The sequence below is a fragment of the Megascapheus bottae genome, chromosome 1 (assembly GCF_031878675.1).
Source record: "Megascapheus bottae isolate mThoBot1 chromosome 1, mThoBot2.hap1, whole genome shotgun sequence".
In the NCBI taxonomy this organism is placed as follows: Eukaryota; Metazoa; Chordata; class Mammalia; order Rodentia; family Geomyidae; genus Megascapheus; species Megascapheus bottae.
The window spans coordinates 45,611,103-45,629,118 of NC_143509.1; the positions used below are offsets into that span (position 1 = coordinate 45,611,103).

At 42.9% G+C, this 18,016-nt stretch overlaps 1 protein-coding gene across 1 annotated transcript; it reads left to right on the top strand.

The window, feature by feature from the left end:
- Positions 1–780: 780 nt before the first annotated feature.
- Hrg (histidine rich glycoprotein) lies at positions 781–13,287 on the top strand. Its single transcript, XM_090343493.1, is given in 8 exon segments — positions 781–996; positions 4,667–4,780; positions 5,710–5,800; positions 6,295–6,461; positions 7,618–7,698; positions 10,044–10,145; positions 12,176–12,881; positions 12,884–13,287. Coding segments are annotated over 8 exon segments (1,656 nt in total). The 3' UTR covers positions 13,063–13,287.
- The last annotated feature ends 4,729 nt before the right edge of the window (positions 13,288–18,016 follow it).

Genomic DNA, 18,016 nt, shown 5'->3' on the forward strand with positions numbered 1-18,016 from the left:
ACAATGCCCAGGCCCAGAGTTCAAGCCCCACAAAAGGAAAGAAGAAAGGAAGGAAGGAAGGAAGGAAGGAAGGAAGGAAGGAAGGAAGGAAGGAAGGAAGGAAGGGAAGGAGAAGGAGAAGCAAAAGAAGAAGAAGAAGAAGAAGAAGAAGAAGAAGAAGAAGAAGAAGAAGAAGAAGAAGAAGAAGAAGAAGAAGAAGAAAGAGGAGGAGGAGGAGGAGGAGGAGGAGGAGGAGGAGGAGGAGGAGGAGAAAAGGAAGAAGAAGAAATAGTCAGGATTTGAAATTCAGACCTATCTGCAGGGTCATAGCCTGTCATCACCCAATTTAACCTGATGTCAATTCTTTCTGTGTCAACTGTTGAGCTTGTCACCTCTCTTCGATCATGCATTTGCACTCAACTGGGGAATTTTAGAGTCATAATCCAAGGAGTAGTTTCCAGATTTCCAACAGGCAGCTAGGGGAAAATTACTCCAGCCTCCATAGGCAGTACCTAGAATCAAAACCACACTCTGGACCAGCCACTTACTAGAAGTAGCCAGATTTGGACCTAGCCCAGGTCCACCCACACACCATGTGTCTAAACTTTTGTCCCCAGGGCCTACTAATCATTTACAGCCTATTTGGTGGCTGTTTGAACCTGAGGTCAAGGTGAACTGGGTTACAAAACAGAAATCTACAAAGACTTTGTTTCATCAATATTGAGTGTGTGTGTGTGTGTGTGTGTGTGTGTGTGTGTGTGTGTGTGTCTTTTGATGAACATCTGTATAAAATTCTCTGGTATGGCAGAGCATAGCTTGGGATGGTGTAACAAAATGAAGGTGCTCACCACAGTATTGTTTCTCACCATCCTCCAGTGTTCCTGTGCTGTAAATCCAATCAACTGCAATGATACTGAGCCTGTGGCAGAGAAAGTGCTAGACCTGATCAATAAAGGGCGCTGGAAAGGCTATCTTTTCCAATTGCTACGGGTTGCTGATGCCTACTTGGACAGAGAGGTGAGAAATCACCCATGCCGAGCTGAGTTGGGAGGCCATGTTACCAGGGACCAAGAGGATGCTAGGCCCCAAACTGACCACTTTACACAATGAATAGCGTTGGTCTGGCTTTTGTTGTTGTTGTTATTGTTTAGTTTCTAAGACCACGATTCATGGTTCTTCTTTTTTTTTTTTTAATTAGTTTGCTATTGGCATGTTCTGAACGATGAACCAAAGTGTAAGTACTTAGCACTGGACAGTACTTATGCTGAGCTTATTTAAAGGCTAAATATTTTGAAAGAAAAACTAGAATGAATGGAGGTACTCGCCCTCAGAAAATAATCTGCTGACACATTTAGGCAAACTGCATAAGATCAGATAGATAAGTTCAGTGACTTAGTACATAGGCTAGAAATGGAAGCAATTAAATGGAAGAGAATTTGTGAAGATTGGAGGAGAGAAAGCTTCCATTAGGTTTTGAAAATTAGGCCTGGAGAAAGACATTGGAGGTGAATGAAGTGAATTCTGGCTTCACGTCCCTAGGGGAAATAAGAAAGGCAGTTGGTTTGGAGGCATAACTGAATGACCCCAGATGGTCATTGTTGGCTTTGGAAAGGCCATTGTTCAAATGTGCTGTTTCTAGAAAAACTGAGGGCTTATCTTTTTTATGGGGGTATTTTGTAAAAAGTCTTTTAAATTACAACAAGGTTTCAATGCAACGTATCATTTTTTGCATATAGTGAACTTATCTTCAAGCCAAACAAGCCTCATTTCTTCACTTAGATCACAAATTTCTTTGTTCATTTGTTTGTTTCTTAATATTTTTTGTGCTGGTTCTAGGGCTTGAACTCAGGACCTGGGAGCTCACTGTCGCTGAGCTTCCTTTGTTCAAGGCTGATGATCTTCCACTTGAGCCACAGCTCCACTTTTCTTTTGGTCGGTTGTGGGGCTTGAACTCTGGGCCTGGGTACTGTACCTGAGCTTTCCAGCTCAAGGCTAGCACTCTACCTCATGAGCCACAACATTACTTCTGCTGGTTTTCTGATAGTTACTTGCAGATAAAAGTCTCAGGGACTTTTGTGCCTGAGCTGGCTTTGAACATTGATCCTCAGATCTCAGCCTCCTGAGTAGCTAGGATTATAGGTGTGAGCCACGGGTTCCTGGCGTTCCTTTTTTTTTTTTTTTTTTTTTTTGTATTTTATTGGATATAAGAGTCTCATGGACTTCCCTGGTTGAGCTGGCTTAGAATTTCAATCCTCAGTTCTCAGACTGCTGAGTAACTAGGATTTCAGGCATGAGCCACCAGTCCTAGCAGTATGTGTGCTTATTTAGAATGGATTTGACAGGCTAATTTATAGATCACAGAAGGATGTTGAACGAAACTTCAGCTTCCCCCAAATCATCATCATCATCATTTACTTTCTCTTCAATGTAATGGTGAAATGAGCAAGGCTACATCATAGATTACTGAAAAGGACAAGTGAACCAGTTTACTCTTTCTTTCTTCCCTTCCTTCCTTCCTTCCTTCCTTCCTTCCTTCCTTCCTTCCTTCCTTCCTTCCTTCCTTCCTTCCTTCCTCCCTCCCTTCTCTTTCTTTCTTTTCTTTCTTTCTTTCTTTCTTTCTTTCTTTCTTTCTTTCTTTCTTTCTTTCTTTCTTTCTTTCTTTCTTTCTTTCTTTCTTTTGCCAGTCCCAGGCTTGAGCCAAGGGCCTGAGCACTGTCCTTGGGCTTTCCTCAAGGCTAGAGCTCTACCACTTGAGCCCCAGCACCACTACCAGCTTTTTCTATGTATGTGGTACCAAAGAATTGAACCTGGGTCTCATACATGCTAGGCAAGCACTCTACCACTAGGCCAAACTCCCAGCCAGTAGTTTACACTCAAAAGTAGTAAAAGGGAATGCACTGCAGACTTCAGACAACAGGAGTGCAGAAATTTGAAAATCAATGAACAATTTACTGATCACTAGACTCTTTCTCTTATGTGTAGGACACAAAACAAATAAGCATAGTGCTAGTAATTCTGAATGGCAATACAAAGCATGGGTTAGAGGACTGAGAGAGGAACATGGTGCCTGGGGAAGTAGGAGAATGAAGGCTAGTGACAAAGGCATGAACTTGGAAGCTATTCCATGAATGTAGGAACGAGGGAATGAGGATTAGACCCAGCCGTAGAAATCCAAGACACGAGAATGGAAAAGAAATGTGAAAAACATTTCAAAGACAGACTGATTCCATAGCCTGTTTTCTTGATAGTCAAAGAGAAAACAAGGAAGAAATCAAAGTTTTATTTGCATTTTTTAAGCCAGAACCCAAAGCAATAATTAAGTATGGACCATTGACAAAAACAAGGGACGCTGAGAGACCGCTGGTTTACAAGAGAAGAGAGTAGGTTTAGATTTGAGCAAGTTGAAATCAAAGTAGGAAATGTAAATTCAAGAATAGAAATCACGAAGGCCTACAACCACATATGAAGACTGGAAACTGTGATGTGACTGGTATTACTTACATATGTTATGCCTTCAACACGTCTACCCAAATCAAACACTGCCATTTTCTGATGGCCTTTTAAAGTTTACTGGCAGGACCAGTTAAAAAAGAACATTTGGGAATTACTGCTGAAGCTATTTTTTTATTACACCAAATGACACAAAGGCATCAGCAAAAATCTGAATATGAGTAGGAATGCTATTAAGGAAATATATTGCTGCCAGGTATGATGATATGAGTCGATATTACCTGCACTCAGAGGCTGAAGCAGAAATTCATGGCCAGCTTAGGCTACAAAGTGAGACCCTGTTGTTGTTGTTGTTGTTGTTGTTGTTTTAAGGGGGGCAGGGTGCAGTGGCTCACAACTGTAATCCTAGCTACTCAGGAGATGGAGATCTGAGGATCACGGTTCAAAGTCAGCCCAAGCACTAAAGTCCATGAGACTCTTATCTCCAGCTAACCATCAGAAAACCAAAAGTGGTGCTGTGTTCAAGGGTAGGATGATAGCCTGGAGCTGAAGAGTGCAGGGGCAACACCCAGTCCCAGAGTTCTAGCCCCATGACCAGAAAAAAAAAAAAAAAGAAGGAAGGAGAGAGGAAAAAAAGAAAAGTGGGAGGAAAGAAACATGAGGGAGGGGAGGAAAGAGAGGGGGAGGAATTACTTTTATTTTTAAAAGGGGGAAGGGAAAGTGGGAGAGAAAGAGATAAGAGGTGGCAATGTTCCACAAGAAATGTACTCACTAACATAAAATGTAAGTGTAACCCCTCTGTATATCACCTTGACAATAAAATTAAGCTTTAAAAAAAAACACCTTTGATTTAGCTGGGTGCCAGTGGCTCACACCTGTAATCTTAGCTAGTTATGAAGCCGAGATCTGGAGATCTGAGGATTGTGGTTCAAAGTCAGCCCAGAATGGTAAGTCCATGAAACTCTACTTTTTTTTTTTGGTCAGGGACTTGAACTCTGGGTCTGGGCCCTGTTCCTAAGTTCTTCAGACAGAGCCCAGACTGAGTTCAAGCCTCAGAACTAGGACACACACACACACACACACACACACACACACACACACACACACACACACACACACACACACACACACACACACACACACACACACACACACACACACACACACACACACACACACACACACACCCCTGGTCTCCTACATCCTACTCACTTGCTGTTTCCTTGGTATTCCTCAGGGACCTGAAACTGCCTATTACTTAGTCTTGGATGTGAAAGAATCTGACTGTTGGGTCCTATCCAGAAAACACTCGGATGACTGTACCCCAAATTCTAGAAGGCCATCGGATCTGGTAAGTAACTGAGCACCCTTCCTTTCCTCTTTTTCTCATCTGTTCTTCTTACTCAAGGAACCACATGTTCAGACCCACACAGAAGAGTAAGAGCAATTTAGGCCTTGAGATTCCCAAAGATAATGCTGATCTTGAGTAGCATTGTCTTGAGAGCTATTCCTAGGAATTCAGTTAAGGATAAAACAGCCGCGGCTTTTGGTCCATTGGGATTGCATAACCAACTGTGAGTCCTTGGGGAAATTACCAAACATTCCTAGATTTCAGTCTCCTCTGTATAAATCATAAAATAACAGAAGGAATTGGAATAGATGGACTCAAAGGTAGATCATAGCCCTCAGAGTCTCTGAACTCATCACTGTGTCCCAGGAAGACTGGTTCCTGCAGCAAAGATGACCAGAGGGATGCATTAACAATGAGAAACCGTGTCTTGCTGTACATGTTGAATGTGAAATGCCTACTTGTCTGCCATAGGCAGTAAACACAAAAATCACAAAGCACAGACACATCATCTAACATCTCATTCATAAAACATGAGAGGTTTGCACACAAGGAGCCTTAGCGCTCTATCCCTTGAAAATGTTTAGGGTGTCTCCTGGTTTCATGAGGGCTTGGGAGCTGAGGCTCTGCTGCTAGCACATAGAAACAGACTAAGGAAATGCAGAGCTGGATACAGGATTTGATGAAAGAAACCCCAAGTGTATTATAGGTGGAAGTATTAGGGGGGTGCCATACTGGGACTTGAACTCAGGGGCCTGGGTACCGTCCTTTAGCTTTTTTCTCTCTCGAGGTTGGGGACGAATTGCTAGGACTACAGTCATGAGCCACCAGTGCGAGTACTTAGGTGGGAGTATTTTGCTTCTCCAGTGTGATTCTTCATATGCGACCTGAGGAAGGCTATATGCAGTAACTCAAAATCTACTTTCTTGCAGGTGATTGGACAATGTAAGGTAAAAGCTACAAAATACTCAGATGACTCTCAGAAACTACGAGTGGATGGCTATAACTGCACCACAAGCTCAGGTATGGTAGTCCATAAATTGAAAATTACCACCTGATTAATAGACACTCAAGTAATAGAGTGATATTCATCATATAATACCATGATGTACCTCCATCATCTCATGATCTCCATTATTATTCACTGTTCTCAGAAACTTTCCCCTGCTAGGTATCTAGCTTTCTTTAAATAAATTCAATATTACAAGAGGCAGTTTGGCATCACTGTGGAGACAGTTCTGGGGTCCAACTTGCTTGAGTTTAAATCCCAATAATCATTTGCTAGTTGTGTGGTTTAATGAGCAAATTATGTGTGTATATTATATTGCATGTGTTGTGGATCACTGTTTCTTAGCCTCAAGGCTATGAAATAAAACGGAGTTTTCTATTTCAGAGTGATAATAACTGAAATGGAAATTGTTAATAGCACTACCACACCTCCATGGGCTATATTGAGTCTCGATATTGATATGGCTGTTTTTGATCTTGTATCCATGATGTCACCATCTTCTCTCTAGTCTCTTCAGCACTGGGCAACAACAAAGATAGCCCTGTAGTCTTGGAATTCTTTGAAGATACTGAAGTCTACAGAGAACAAGCTGACAGAGCCCTTGATGAGTACCAAAAGCAGGACCAGGACTTCTCCTCTTTCAGGGTGGACCAAGTAGAGAGAGTTGCGAGAGTGGTGAGACTCCATTAAGGTCCAGGTGGAGTGGAGGCCCAGGTTGTAAGTGGGAGCCGTGAACTGAGAGGCATGCCCCCCTCCATCTGCAATACATTAAATTCCTTTGAAGGTTCATAATGTACAAACTACTCCCAAGGAACTTGTCTTCTACAAGCTTTTAATTTTTGAGAGGGAGAAAATCTAAAGGGAAAAATCAAGAGCCTACTTAGGGTTATATTAGGGTTATATGAGTTATTTAAAACCATCCAACTTTGACCTTTTATTGTTGTTGGTGGTGGTGGTGGTTGTGGGGCTTGAACTCTGGGCCGGGTGCTGTCCCTGAGCTCTTCAGCGCAAGGCTACTGTCCTACTTCTTGAGCCACATGCTCCTCTTCCATTTTTCTAGTGGTTAATTGGAGATAAGTGGCTCATGGACTTTAGTGCCCAGGCTGGCTCTGAACCTCCATGCTCAGATCTCAGCCTCCTGAGTAGCTAGGATTATAGGTGTGAGCTATCGCAACCCGGCCAACTTTGACTTTCTAATGCCTGATAGAAGGACTGAGGCTCAGAGAAAGGACCATACTACACACACTGCTATAGCTGGAACTAGTGTCCTGACTCCCAGTCCCAGGACTCTGGGGCCTTCCCTCCATTCCAGAGATGTTTTGTAGGGTAGCTAGTTGATGCTTGTCATCTGATTTGAATATATAAAGTTAAAAAGATTCTAGTGTATGAAAGCAATGGAGTGCTTACAGTAAGGTTACTATAAAGAATATCTGGAAACTGTATACACTGGACTATAGCTAAGAGAAAATCAGATAACTGAATAATACCATATGAGGCAATTAATATGAAATACTGAATCTGTGTGATTTCTATATTAGAAAAGGCTAGACGGAGAAACATCAAATGCCAGATAACTACTCCTCTAACAAGAGGCTGGGGTAGAGAAAGGTCGATAGTTTACATTGTATTTGATTGTGTCTGTGTTGTGGAACTTTTTGATGAAATGATATTCCCTGTGACATATTTTTAAAAGTCAGAAACTGGAAGAAAATGGCATGAATTGATAATTAATTCTCATAGTAGGCTGTAATACGTCAGACGGTACAGATATACACAGCTTTTCCTTCAAGTGTTTTCCGTCCTGAAACTCTGCTGATCCCATCTCTTCTAGAGAGGAGGGGAAAAAACCAATTACTATGGTGGGAGCTCGGTGAGGAACTGCTCCACATACAGCTTCCCCAGACAACCTAAGGTGAGTATAAGAAATGGCTGGGAAAGCTGGGCGCTGGGGCACCCTAGCTACTCAGAAGGCTGAGATCTGAGGACTGAGGTTCAACGTAAGCCCATGAAAGTCCCTGAAGCTGGGCCAGGTGGCTCATGCTTGTAGTCCTAGCTACTCAGGAAGCTGCGATCTGAGGATCTTGGTTCAAAGCCAGCCTGGGCACAAAAGGACCTGAGACTCTTATCTCCAACTAACCTCTAGAAAATGGGAAGTGGGGCTGTGGCTCCAGGGGTAGGGCGGTAGCCTTCAGCAGATGAGCTCAGGGACAGCGCTCAGGCGAAAGAAAGGAAGAAAGAAAGAAAGAAAGAAAGAAAGAAAGAAAGAAAGAAAGAAAGAAAGAAAGAAAGAAAGAAAGAAAGGGAGAAAGGGAGAAAGAGAGAGAGAAAGAAGGGAGGGAGGGAGGGAGGGAGGGAGGGAAGGAAGGAAGGAAGGAAGGAAGGAAGGAAGGAAGGAAGGAAGGAAAGGAAAGGAAAGAAGGAAGGAGGGAAGGAAGGAAGGAAGGAAGGAAGGAAGGAAGGAAGGAAGGAAGGAAGGAAGGAAGGAAGGAAGGAAGGAAAGGAAGGAAGGAAGGAAGGAAGGAAGGAAGGAAGGAAGGAAGGAAGGAAGGAAAGGAAAGAAGGAAGGAAGGAAGGGAAGGAAGGAAGGAAGGAAGGAAGGAAGGAAGGAAGGAAGGAAGGAAAGGAAAGAAGGAAGGAAGGAAGGAAAGGAAAGAAGGAAGGAAGGAAGGAAGGAAGGAAGGAAAGGAAAGAAGGAAGGAAAGGTCCCTGAGCCTCTTATTAACAAGAAGTGGAGCTGCAGCTCCAGCGGTAGTCTGCAACACTGAGTAAAAGGGCTAAGTGCTCAGGTCCAAGTTCAACGACTGGCGCACACATGCGCGTGCGCACACTCACACGCATCTGTAAAATACCAAGTATCACCTAGGAAAGTGCTTATTTCTTGCTGATGCTTTCCAACTGTTTTACATGTATATTAAATTATTAGCACACTAGTGTGCACTTCCCGGAGCTCTTCAGCTCAAGGTCAGTGCTCTGTTAGCCACAGCTCCATTTCCAGTTTTCTGGTGGTTACTTGAAGATGAAAGTCTCACCGACTTTCATGCTGGGGCCAGCTTTGAACTGCGATCCTCAGATCTCAGCTTTCTGAGTAGCTATGATTATAGGCATGAGCCACTGGAACCTGGATCTCTGAGGTTTAATAGTAAATTCTCCCTCATTGAAAGGGAAGAAGTCATTGTTTGTTTTTGTCTCTGACTGTTCAAATGTTCAGCTTGGGGCCGGGAGTTTGGCTTAGTGGTTAAAGTGTTTGCCTAGCATGCATGAAGATCCGGGTTCGATTCCTCGGTACCACATACATAGAAAAAAGCCGGAAGTGGTGCTGAGGCTCAAGTGGTAGAGCTCTAGCCTTGAGAAAGTCCAAGGACAGTGCTCAGGCCCCTGAGCTCAAGCCCAGGACTGGCAAAAAAAAAAAAATGTTCAGCTTGGACCAGTTCTAGATTCCTGGTGAGAAACCATCACAAAAAAAGCATTTCCTCCCCCAACCCTATCTTAACAACTTTGTAATTGTTTTTTATGGTGAGCCAGACCCATGATAGAACTGGGATAGCTCAAGAGAAGGCTCATGGTGGTGTTTTCCAGCTTTAGCTAATTGAATTAAACTCTCTCACAATCTGCGAATAGATAGTATTATATGTATTTTGCAAAGGCTGAATTTCAAGAAGTTAGTATAATAACTCCTCTAAACACATACCATTAGAAAATAGTGAAGCAGGACTTACATTGGTCTGTCTAGCTCTGAAATTGTACTCAGAGCCTCTATCCTTATCAATTTTTATCTTTCTTTCTTTCTTTTTTTTTTTAAGAGAGGAATTGTTTTCCATCCTTTGATGGCTGTATTTAGGCTGCTGGAACCCAGGTATTGCAGCCCAATGTAGCCTTTATACTTAGGATAAAGCCAGCAGACACACTGACAGGGTTCATGCAAACCTATGTTCAAACTAGCTCTTTTTTTCCAACACTCTCAACATGGTACACTCTCTCCAGTCATAGGCAGTCCAGGGCTCCAGTATAGAAATATTTTCTTTCCAGGGCAAAGCAATGACACAACGATCCTCCATACTTCACACAGGAAAGCCCAGGGCACCATCATCTCTCATGTTAAAGAACCACAGCAGCCTGTGGCATTCCCTTTCCAGAATGTCTAGAAGCTCATGACTCGGGCTAAGAACCTCCATCACACACACACACACACACACACACACACACACACACACACACACACACGCAACACAGAGTAATAGACTTCTCTCCCTGCTGTAGGTCTTTGGCTTCTGCAGAGCAGATTTTTCCTATGGGGTAGAAGCCTCTGATTTGGAAAACCCGGAACACCTTGATGTGAACTGTGAAGTCTTCAGCTTTGAGGTGGGTCACCTGAGCTTCCTTCTCTTCTCTCTTCATTCCTTTCTTCCTTCCTATCTTATTTTCTTTCTTTTTTTCTCCCCATCCTGGGGCTTGAACTCAGGGCCTGGGCACTGTCCCAGAGCCTCTTTGTGTTCAAGGCTAGCCCTTTACCACTTGAGCCACAGCGCCACTTCCAGCTTTTTCTGAATAGTTTATTTCATATAAAAGTCTAACAGACTTTCTTTCCCAGATTGGCTTTGAGCTATGATCCTTAGATGTCAGCCTCCTGAATAGCTAGGATTACAGGTGTGAGCCACCAGTGCCCAGCTTGAGTATTCTTTCTTATGAGCAATGCCAGACCAAATAATATGTTCACTACATCATGTGTGTATAGTGTGTGTATGAGACAGACTGGGGAAGGGGAAGGGAGGGAGAATAGACCACTGGGAAAAGTGCAATTACTAGTATGACACCAGAAAGTATGAATCTTTGCCCGAAAACTAGGAAGGAGTAAGATTTGGGGAAAATGAATGCTTGGCTCCAGTTGTTTGTGCCTGCTTGTAATCCTAGGTACTTGGGAGACTGAAATCTGAAGGCTGTGGTTCAAAGCCAGCCCAGCCTCAGTAGTTAACTGGAGAGTCTATTTCCAATTAGCATAGTAAAATGCTACAGAAAAAGTAAAACTATGATAAGTTAGTCAAATGATCGTGCAATCAGAACTCCAGTGCTAATATTTCTTCTTAGCTTTTATTAGTAGATATGGAGCAAGGTTACATAAAATATGATGTAAACCAATATTTTTTACATCTATCCCAGAAATCTTTATGCTACTTTATAACTAAGAAAAAATACATTCTGGGGCCAGGAGTTTGGACTAGTGGTTAAAGTGCTTGCCTAGCATGCACAAAGACCCGGGTTCAATTCCTCAGTACCACATACATAGAAAAAATCCGGAAGTGATGCTGAGGCTCATGTGGTAGAGCTCTAGCCTTGAGAAAGTCCAAGGACAGTGCTCAGGCCCTGAGCTCAAGCCCAGGACTGGCAAAAAAAAAATACATTCTTCATAGTTTTTATATCAGGAAAACAAAAGAGAAAAGAAGAGAGGCTTTGTCTAGGAACATGGTCCCTAGCTGTTTTTAGTTAAATCTGTTGAGCATGGATACACACTTGTGATTCCACATCTCTAGAAGCTGAGATAGAAGACTAGTGAGTCTGCGAACAGCCTGAGCTACAAAGAGAGACCCTATCTCAATAAAAGACTAAATAGAGCAAATAAAATTAAAAACGGTTAACAAGGAGAGCCAAGGTGCTTCTAGAAGTTCATCTTCTAGCAATAAGGAATGTTGCCAAGCACCAGGGCTCATGCCAATAATTCTATTTACTCAATAGGCTAGAATCTAACAATTGTAGTTCACCGTCAGCACTGGAAGGATAGTCCACAAGGCTTTTATCTGTAGTTATTTCCCAAAAAGCTATGAAGTCAAGTCATAGTTCAAGTAGTAGAGCAAAAAACCACGTGTGTAAAAGCTAAGCCATAGAGCCCAGGCCCTGAGTTCAAGCCCCAGGACACACACACACACACACACACACACACACACACACACACACACACACACGCGCGCGCGCATGCAGAATGTTTAATCAATATGTTTCTGAATTCCATGGTGAATGCATGATATAAGACATTAGTTTAGCAACTGCTAGTCTGCAGATAACATGTCATTGTGTATTATAGTTCCACCTGAATGTGTTGAAGTGAAAACACTTGGGCGAATTAAAACCTTCATAGTGTAAGACATAGTCCATCAAAGGATAAACCTGCATTCTGATATTAAAACTTTCGGACTCATCACAATATCATTTCTTTTGCGAAATAATGATCCTTTTTATTTGCATTTGAGATATTTCACAGATAAAACTTGTGACCCTCTTGGGTACTTTCCTTTTAAAATGGATAGGTGAAATCCAAAAAACCATTGATGAATCCAACTACACCTCTAACTTTTCCTTTTGTTATAAGGCAGTATTCACCTTTCTGTGTCCTTTACCAGGAGCATGCAAATGCCAGTGACATGCCACCCCACCCGGGCCATCCCCACCGCTTTGGTGGGCATAAGCATTCTCATGCTGGCAGGCACTCGTTTAAACCCATTGGATCCAAAGATCATCATCATCCTCAGAGGCCACACGAACGTGGATGCCTGACTCCCCCGGGAGACCCGAGTACCCTGCAGGGACCACAGCCTGAAGAAGGAACGCCTCCACCAGCGCCCCCCAGGGGGCCAAAATGTCACCCCCCTCATGACCAGAGCTCCAGTGAACTCCACGAACAAAATCCCCACGGACACGGCCCCCACGCGCACGGCCCCCATGGGCATGGACCCCACGGGCATGGCCCCCACGGATACGGACCCCACGCGCACGGCCCCCATTGGCATGGACCCCACGGGCATGGCCCCCACGGACACGGACCCCACGCGCACGGCCCCCATTGGCATGGACCCCACGGGCATGGCCCCCACGGACACGGACCCCACAGGCATGGCCCCCCCAGACACGGACCCCATGGTCCCCACGGCCCCCATCCTCACGACCAGAATGACTTCCAGGACCACGGACCCTGTGACCCACCACCACCCCAGAGCCAAGGCTCCGATGGTCACCACCGCCATGGCCCACCACACAGTCACTCAGGAGAAAGAAGGGAGGGGAAAGAAAACTTCCCGTGGCCTCGGAGACAAAGGGGATATGTCTACCGCCTCCTCCACTGAATATCGATGACATTCTTCCTCCCCCAGAGGCCAATTTCCCCACTTTCTCACCCTCAAATTGCAGATGTCACTCACAGCCCGAGGTCCAGCCCTTCCCTCAATTAGCCTCTGAATCATGTCCAGGCAAATTCAAGAGTGAGTTTTCACAAGTTGCTAGGTTTTTTTGAATGCACATCTTCCCAATAAAATCTCATTCCTTGATGAGAAAAAAAAAAAAGATAAACATTCTGAATAAGAACCATAGATAAAAAGTGAGTGATAATTGTCCAAAAAGAAATGTACTCATTACCTGATTTATGTCACTGTGACCCCTTCGCATACCACCTGTATAACTATTTTTTTAAATCAAGAAAAAAATGAGCTATAATAAATGAAAATTGCAATTATGTGAACCATCTTTTCATACTAAGCATATGGGCAAAATGTGGATGGGGAAGGAAAACTCTCACTGGCTACAATATCCTTTGAGGCAAATCTCTGGTCTGCAGAATTTCTTTCTTTTATGAACCTAACTCCTTTAACTACTAAGAGTCTCTTTGTCCACATGCTAGGCATGCCAAGGAAGTTGCAGGCATGAATCTTACCCATAATGCCCAAGAAATATCATTCCTTTTTCTCTTCTTTTCTTTTTCTTTTGTTTCTGTTTTCCTGTTAGTACTGGAACTTGAATTCAGGGCCTCACACACTCGAGTAGCTATTTTGCTCAAGATTAGTGCTCTACCATTTGAGCCACACTTCCACATCTGACTTTTTGCCAGGAATTGGAAGGATTGGATTTGTCTTTTCTGGTTGGCTTCAAACTATGATCTTCAGATCTCAGCCTCCTATGTACCTAGTGTACAAGTGTGAACCACCAGCATCCAGCTGAAATACCACTTTTTTTTAGAACAAATTATTTTATATTTTGACTTGCCATCTTACTGGGCTAATGAGAAGTGAATCCCAGTCCTTCTAGGAGTCCCTTTGCAGGAACATCCCACAGAGAGTTCTGGAATCTCACATACCACCAAGTGTTTGGGTGGACAAGAGGGGGAAGTCTGATTCTTTTTTTTTTGGGGGGGGGGGTCTGATTCTTGAACATTGCTTATGGGGATATTCCCTTCATGTTCATCTCACTCTCTGATGTTTGTTAGTTTTTCCACTACATTCGTGTTAAAGTAGAAATATCTGTGTAAGACACCAAAGAAGTGAATGCTGCCATTCGCCACATGACTGTTTTCTCTCAGGGATCTTGATGCCTTCCACACTGTTTCCAGAAGAAAGAGCAGAATTCTGTAACTCTACCTCTACCTCAAACCCCCAGAGCATTGTATCTCTTCTCCCAAGCTAAGGACTCAGGATTAGTTTGCTTTATTAATTTATAGTACCCAAAAGATGTTTCCTTCACAGTCTAATTAGATTTCTTTCCTTTTCTTTCCAAATCAGAGCTCAAACATTTAGAAACAGGCTACTTACCACTTTTTTTAGCCACAATGGTGATTACTTCTCTGAACCAAAGAGACACAACCACTGACTCATCAGACCAGATACAGTAACCAGTCAGAACTGTTACTAGCTGTAACTTGTGGCCATATTAGTGGGAAGCACATGTACATTTCCTGCAGAGACACATTCTTCCACAGAGACTTGTACAGGGGATAAGAAAGATAAAATCCAAGGAGAAAAATGCAAGTAAAATTATTGAATTATTTAAATTTATAATAATTTAAATCTATAATTATATTGTTTTGCTGATTATGAAGCTGGAACTCATATTTAGCTAGTGCTCTATCACACTGAGCCACAGGGCCGCTTTCACTAAATCTAAATTTAATTTCCATGTGGCGATGAGACAGTAGGGTGGAACACTTTTCTTGACAAATCATTTGCCAACCTATTATTTCTTCTGAGGTGAGGAGATGGGATATGACCATCGCCATCTTGGCCACATGTGGATAATAGGGTCTGAATCTTGTCTTCAAAGTGGCAGAAGGTGAAGTCCCCACCTCCCAGAACCCCTGGAGGCAGGGGTGGGATCTTGGATAATAGGTTATTTAACCTGACAGTGCCATGCCTGGGACTCCAGTCTGTGACCCTGCTCCCTGGCCTGCCACTTTTTAAGTCTGCCATGCCACGTATCTCCATGTTGTATCCTGTGTCCTGTCTCCTGACTCTTCTCCAGTCACCATGGCATCCTACTTCAGCTCTACAACCTTCATGGCTCAGTTTTCTAACAGTATTAAGTATATTTGCTGATGCTGGTCTTTGAGATAGGAGTCCTCCATGTAGTCACTGGCCTTTTAATAAAGATTCCTAGGCCGGGAGTTTGGCCTAGTGGTAGAATGCTTGCCTAGCATGCACAAAGACCTGGGGGTTTGATTCCTCAGTACCACATACACAGAAAAAGCCAGATATAGCGCTGTGGCTCAAGGTCCGGAGGTTCTCAATTCAACCTCTCAAAACGTGGCTTCTTCTTTTTCTCACCATACAACAAAACTACCTAAGGCTGCATTTACAACCAGTATGAATCCGAGGACTGGGAGTGTGGCCTAGTGGTAGAATACTTGCCTAGGATGCAGGAAGCCCTTGGTACCACAAACACAGGAAAAAAATCAAAGTAGTACTGTGTCTGGAGTGATAGAGTGCTAGCCTTGAGAAAGCTCAAGGACAGTGCCCAACCCTGAGTTTAAGCCCCAGGACTGACAAAAATAAATAAATAAATAATAATAATAATAATAATAATAATAATTCATCAGAGTTGGAAGTATGACTCAGTTAGTGGAATGCCAGCCAATAAGTGAAAGCATCACACACCAAGTTCTAGTCCTGATCTTAGACAAAAAATGTTAAGTAATAAATAGAATGTATCATCATTCAAATGTTAACAGTAATGGCAGCATTTGTCTTGATATCCTATAGTCACAGTGGTCTTCCAGTTCTATTGCCAAAGTACTTTTGTTCATGGATTGTCTGCTGATGATTCCAATTCCAATCCTAGTGATCCTGTAGCATTTAAGGCTACTCAGATCTACAAAACAGAGAAAATACAGTAAGACAATGCACTCAAGAGTATGCAATATAATTAAATAAATCACTGGAAAACTTCCACAAACAGAGATAGGGTAATCTGAAAAAGAAACCCCTTTTGATTTCCAGTTGACTGATTTCTATGTTAGGTCTGCAGGGAGAACAGCCCTCCTTCTTCCTCTTCACCTGATTAATCACCTATTAATCAGCAAAGGAAACAAATGGCAAAAAGCTCTATCTATAAGAGTTTTTTTTTTTAAGTCAAATTCATTTAAACTCAAGACACTCAGAAAAAAATAAGCAAGATAAAGACTATGAAGGTGTTTCTGTGTTCATTTTATTTGAAGGACTTACAACTTGGATGAACTTTATGTCTGAAGGCTTGACTCCAATGTATTGCCCAAGGTCAAGCAAAACCCCAGGTGTGCGCTCACCTGCCTATCCACAAGCAAGCTACTCCCACTGGGCTTAGCAGAAAGTCCTTTTCATCCCAGGCACACCACCCTTGACCCCCAAGAGACCATAGCCTAGTTTTTAATTCTTTGTTTCCTTATTAAGACCCATATAAGGGAGGGGCTGCAAAAAATTTATTTTAAAAGACCCATATAAGCCCACTCCAAAATCTAGTCCCTGGTACAACCTCCATAACCCTAGCTGGCAATAAACAGACTTAACCTGTTGAGAATGGAGTCTTGTTTATTCCTTTTCTGTTCTCTTTTCGACTCCATTTTCCTACCAATGACTAATCAAATCAGATTTAATTGCCTGTTTTCTAAAGTGTAAATGTAACTGCCCGACATGTACATGGATTAGAGCTGTTATAAAGTGTGATAGGCTTTGTTTCTAACTCTTTTCCATATTCCTGTGCCTTCAGTCTTTCTCCTTCATCTCCTTTCACTCCATATTCTTTTTTTTTTTTTTTTGCCAGTCGTGGGCTTGAGCTCAGGGCCTGAGCACTGTCCTTGGACTTTCTCAAGGCTAGAGCTCTACCACTTGAGCCTCAGCACCACTTCTGGCTTTTTTCTATATATGTGGTACCGAGGAATCGAACCCGGGCCTTCGTGCATGCTAGGCAAGCACTTTAACCAGTAGGCCAAACTCCCGGCCCTCTTTTTTTTTTTTTTTTTTTTTTTTCCAAGTCTTGAGGCTTGAACTCTGGGCCTGGGCATTGTCCCTGAGTTCCTCAGCTCAAGTTTACTGCCCTATCCTTTGAGCCACAGCTCCTTTTCTACTTTTCTAGTGGTTAATTGGAGATAAGAGTCTCATTGTCTTTAGTGCCAGGCTGGCTTTGAATCCTGATCCTCAGATCTCAGCCTCCTGAGTAGCTAGGATTATAGGTGTGAGCCATCGCATCCAGCTTTCTCTCATAATCTTTAGTTTCTATGTGGTTTTTAAGTTACCATATAGCTAATAGCTCTATTTTTTGTTTTTTGGTGTTGGGGTTTTTTTTTTGCCAGTTGTGGGGCTTGAACTCAGGGCCTGAGCACTGTCCTTGGACTTTTTTCTCAAGGCTAGGGTTTACCACTTGAGCACAGCACCACTTCCAGGTTTTTTTCTATGTATGTGGTACCAAGGAATCGAACCAGGGTCTTCATGCATGCTAGGCAAGCACTCTACCATTAGGCCAAACTCCCGGCCCCGCTCTATGTTTTTAACTGCTTAAGTCTATTTGGATGTAAGGTGAAGATTTATTTACTGGAAATATTTGTGTGTATTTAAAGGTGTGACTGCTCCCATTTAAGAATGATTTCTTAAAGAATAAACATATCCCTGTCATCATTACATAAGCCTCTTGAAGGACTGATGCTTTCCTTATTTCCCTCGGTGGAGCAAAGCATCAGCTGTGCTTGCTTACTTGCTTGCCGGTAAGGCAGGACAGTCAGACATTGGATCAATAATCTCAGGCAGTATATTCCACTCTGGACCTAACCAAAAAGCCTCCAAAGTTAAAGCAACTTTCTTTCTCTTGTAAATATAGTCACCGCTAACAGCCTTGCTTGAACCCCATCACTGACGGTGGGTAGCCCTTCTTCTTTTCCCACCCTCAAATCCCATAATGGTAGCAGTTATACAGATAGCATAACCAAAACAAACTAGACCCCCCCCATTTTTTTA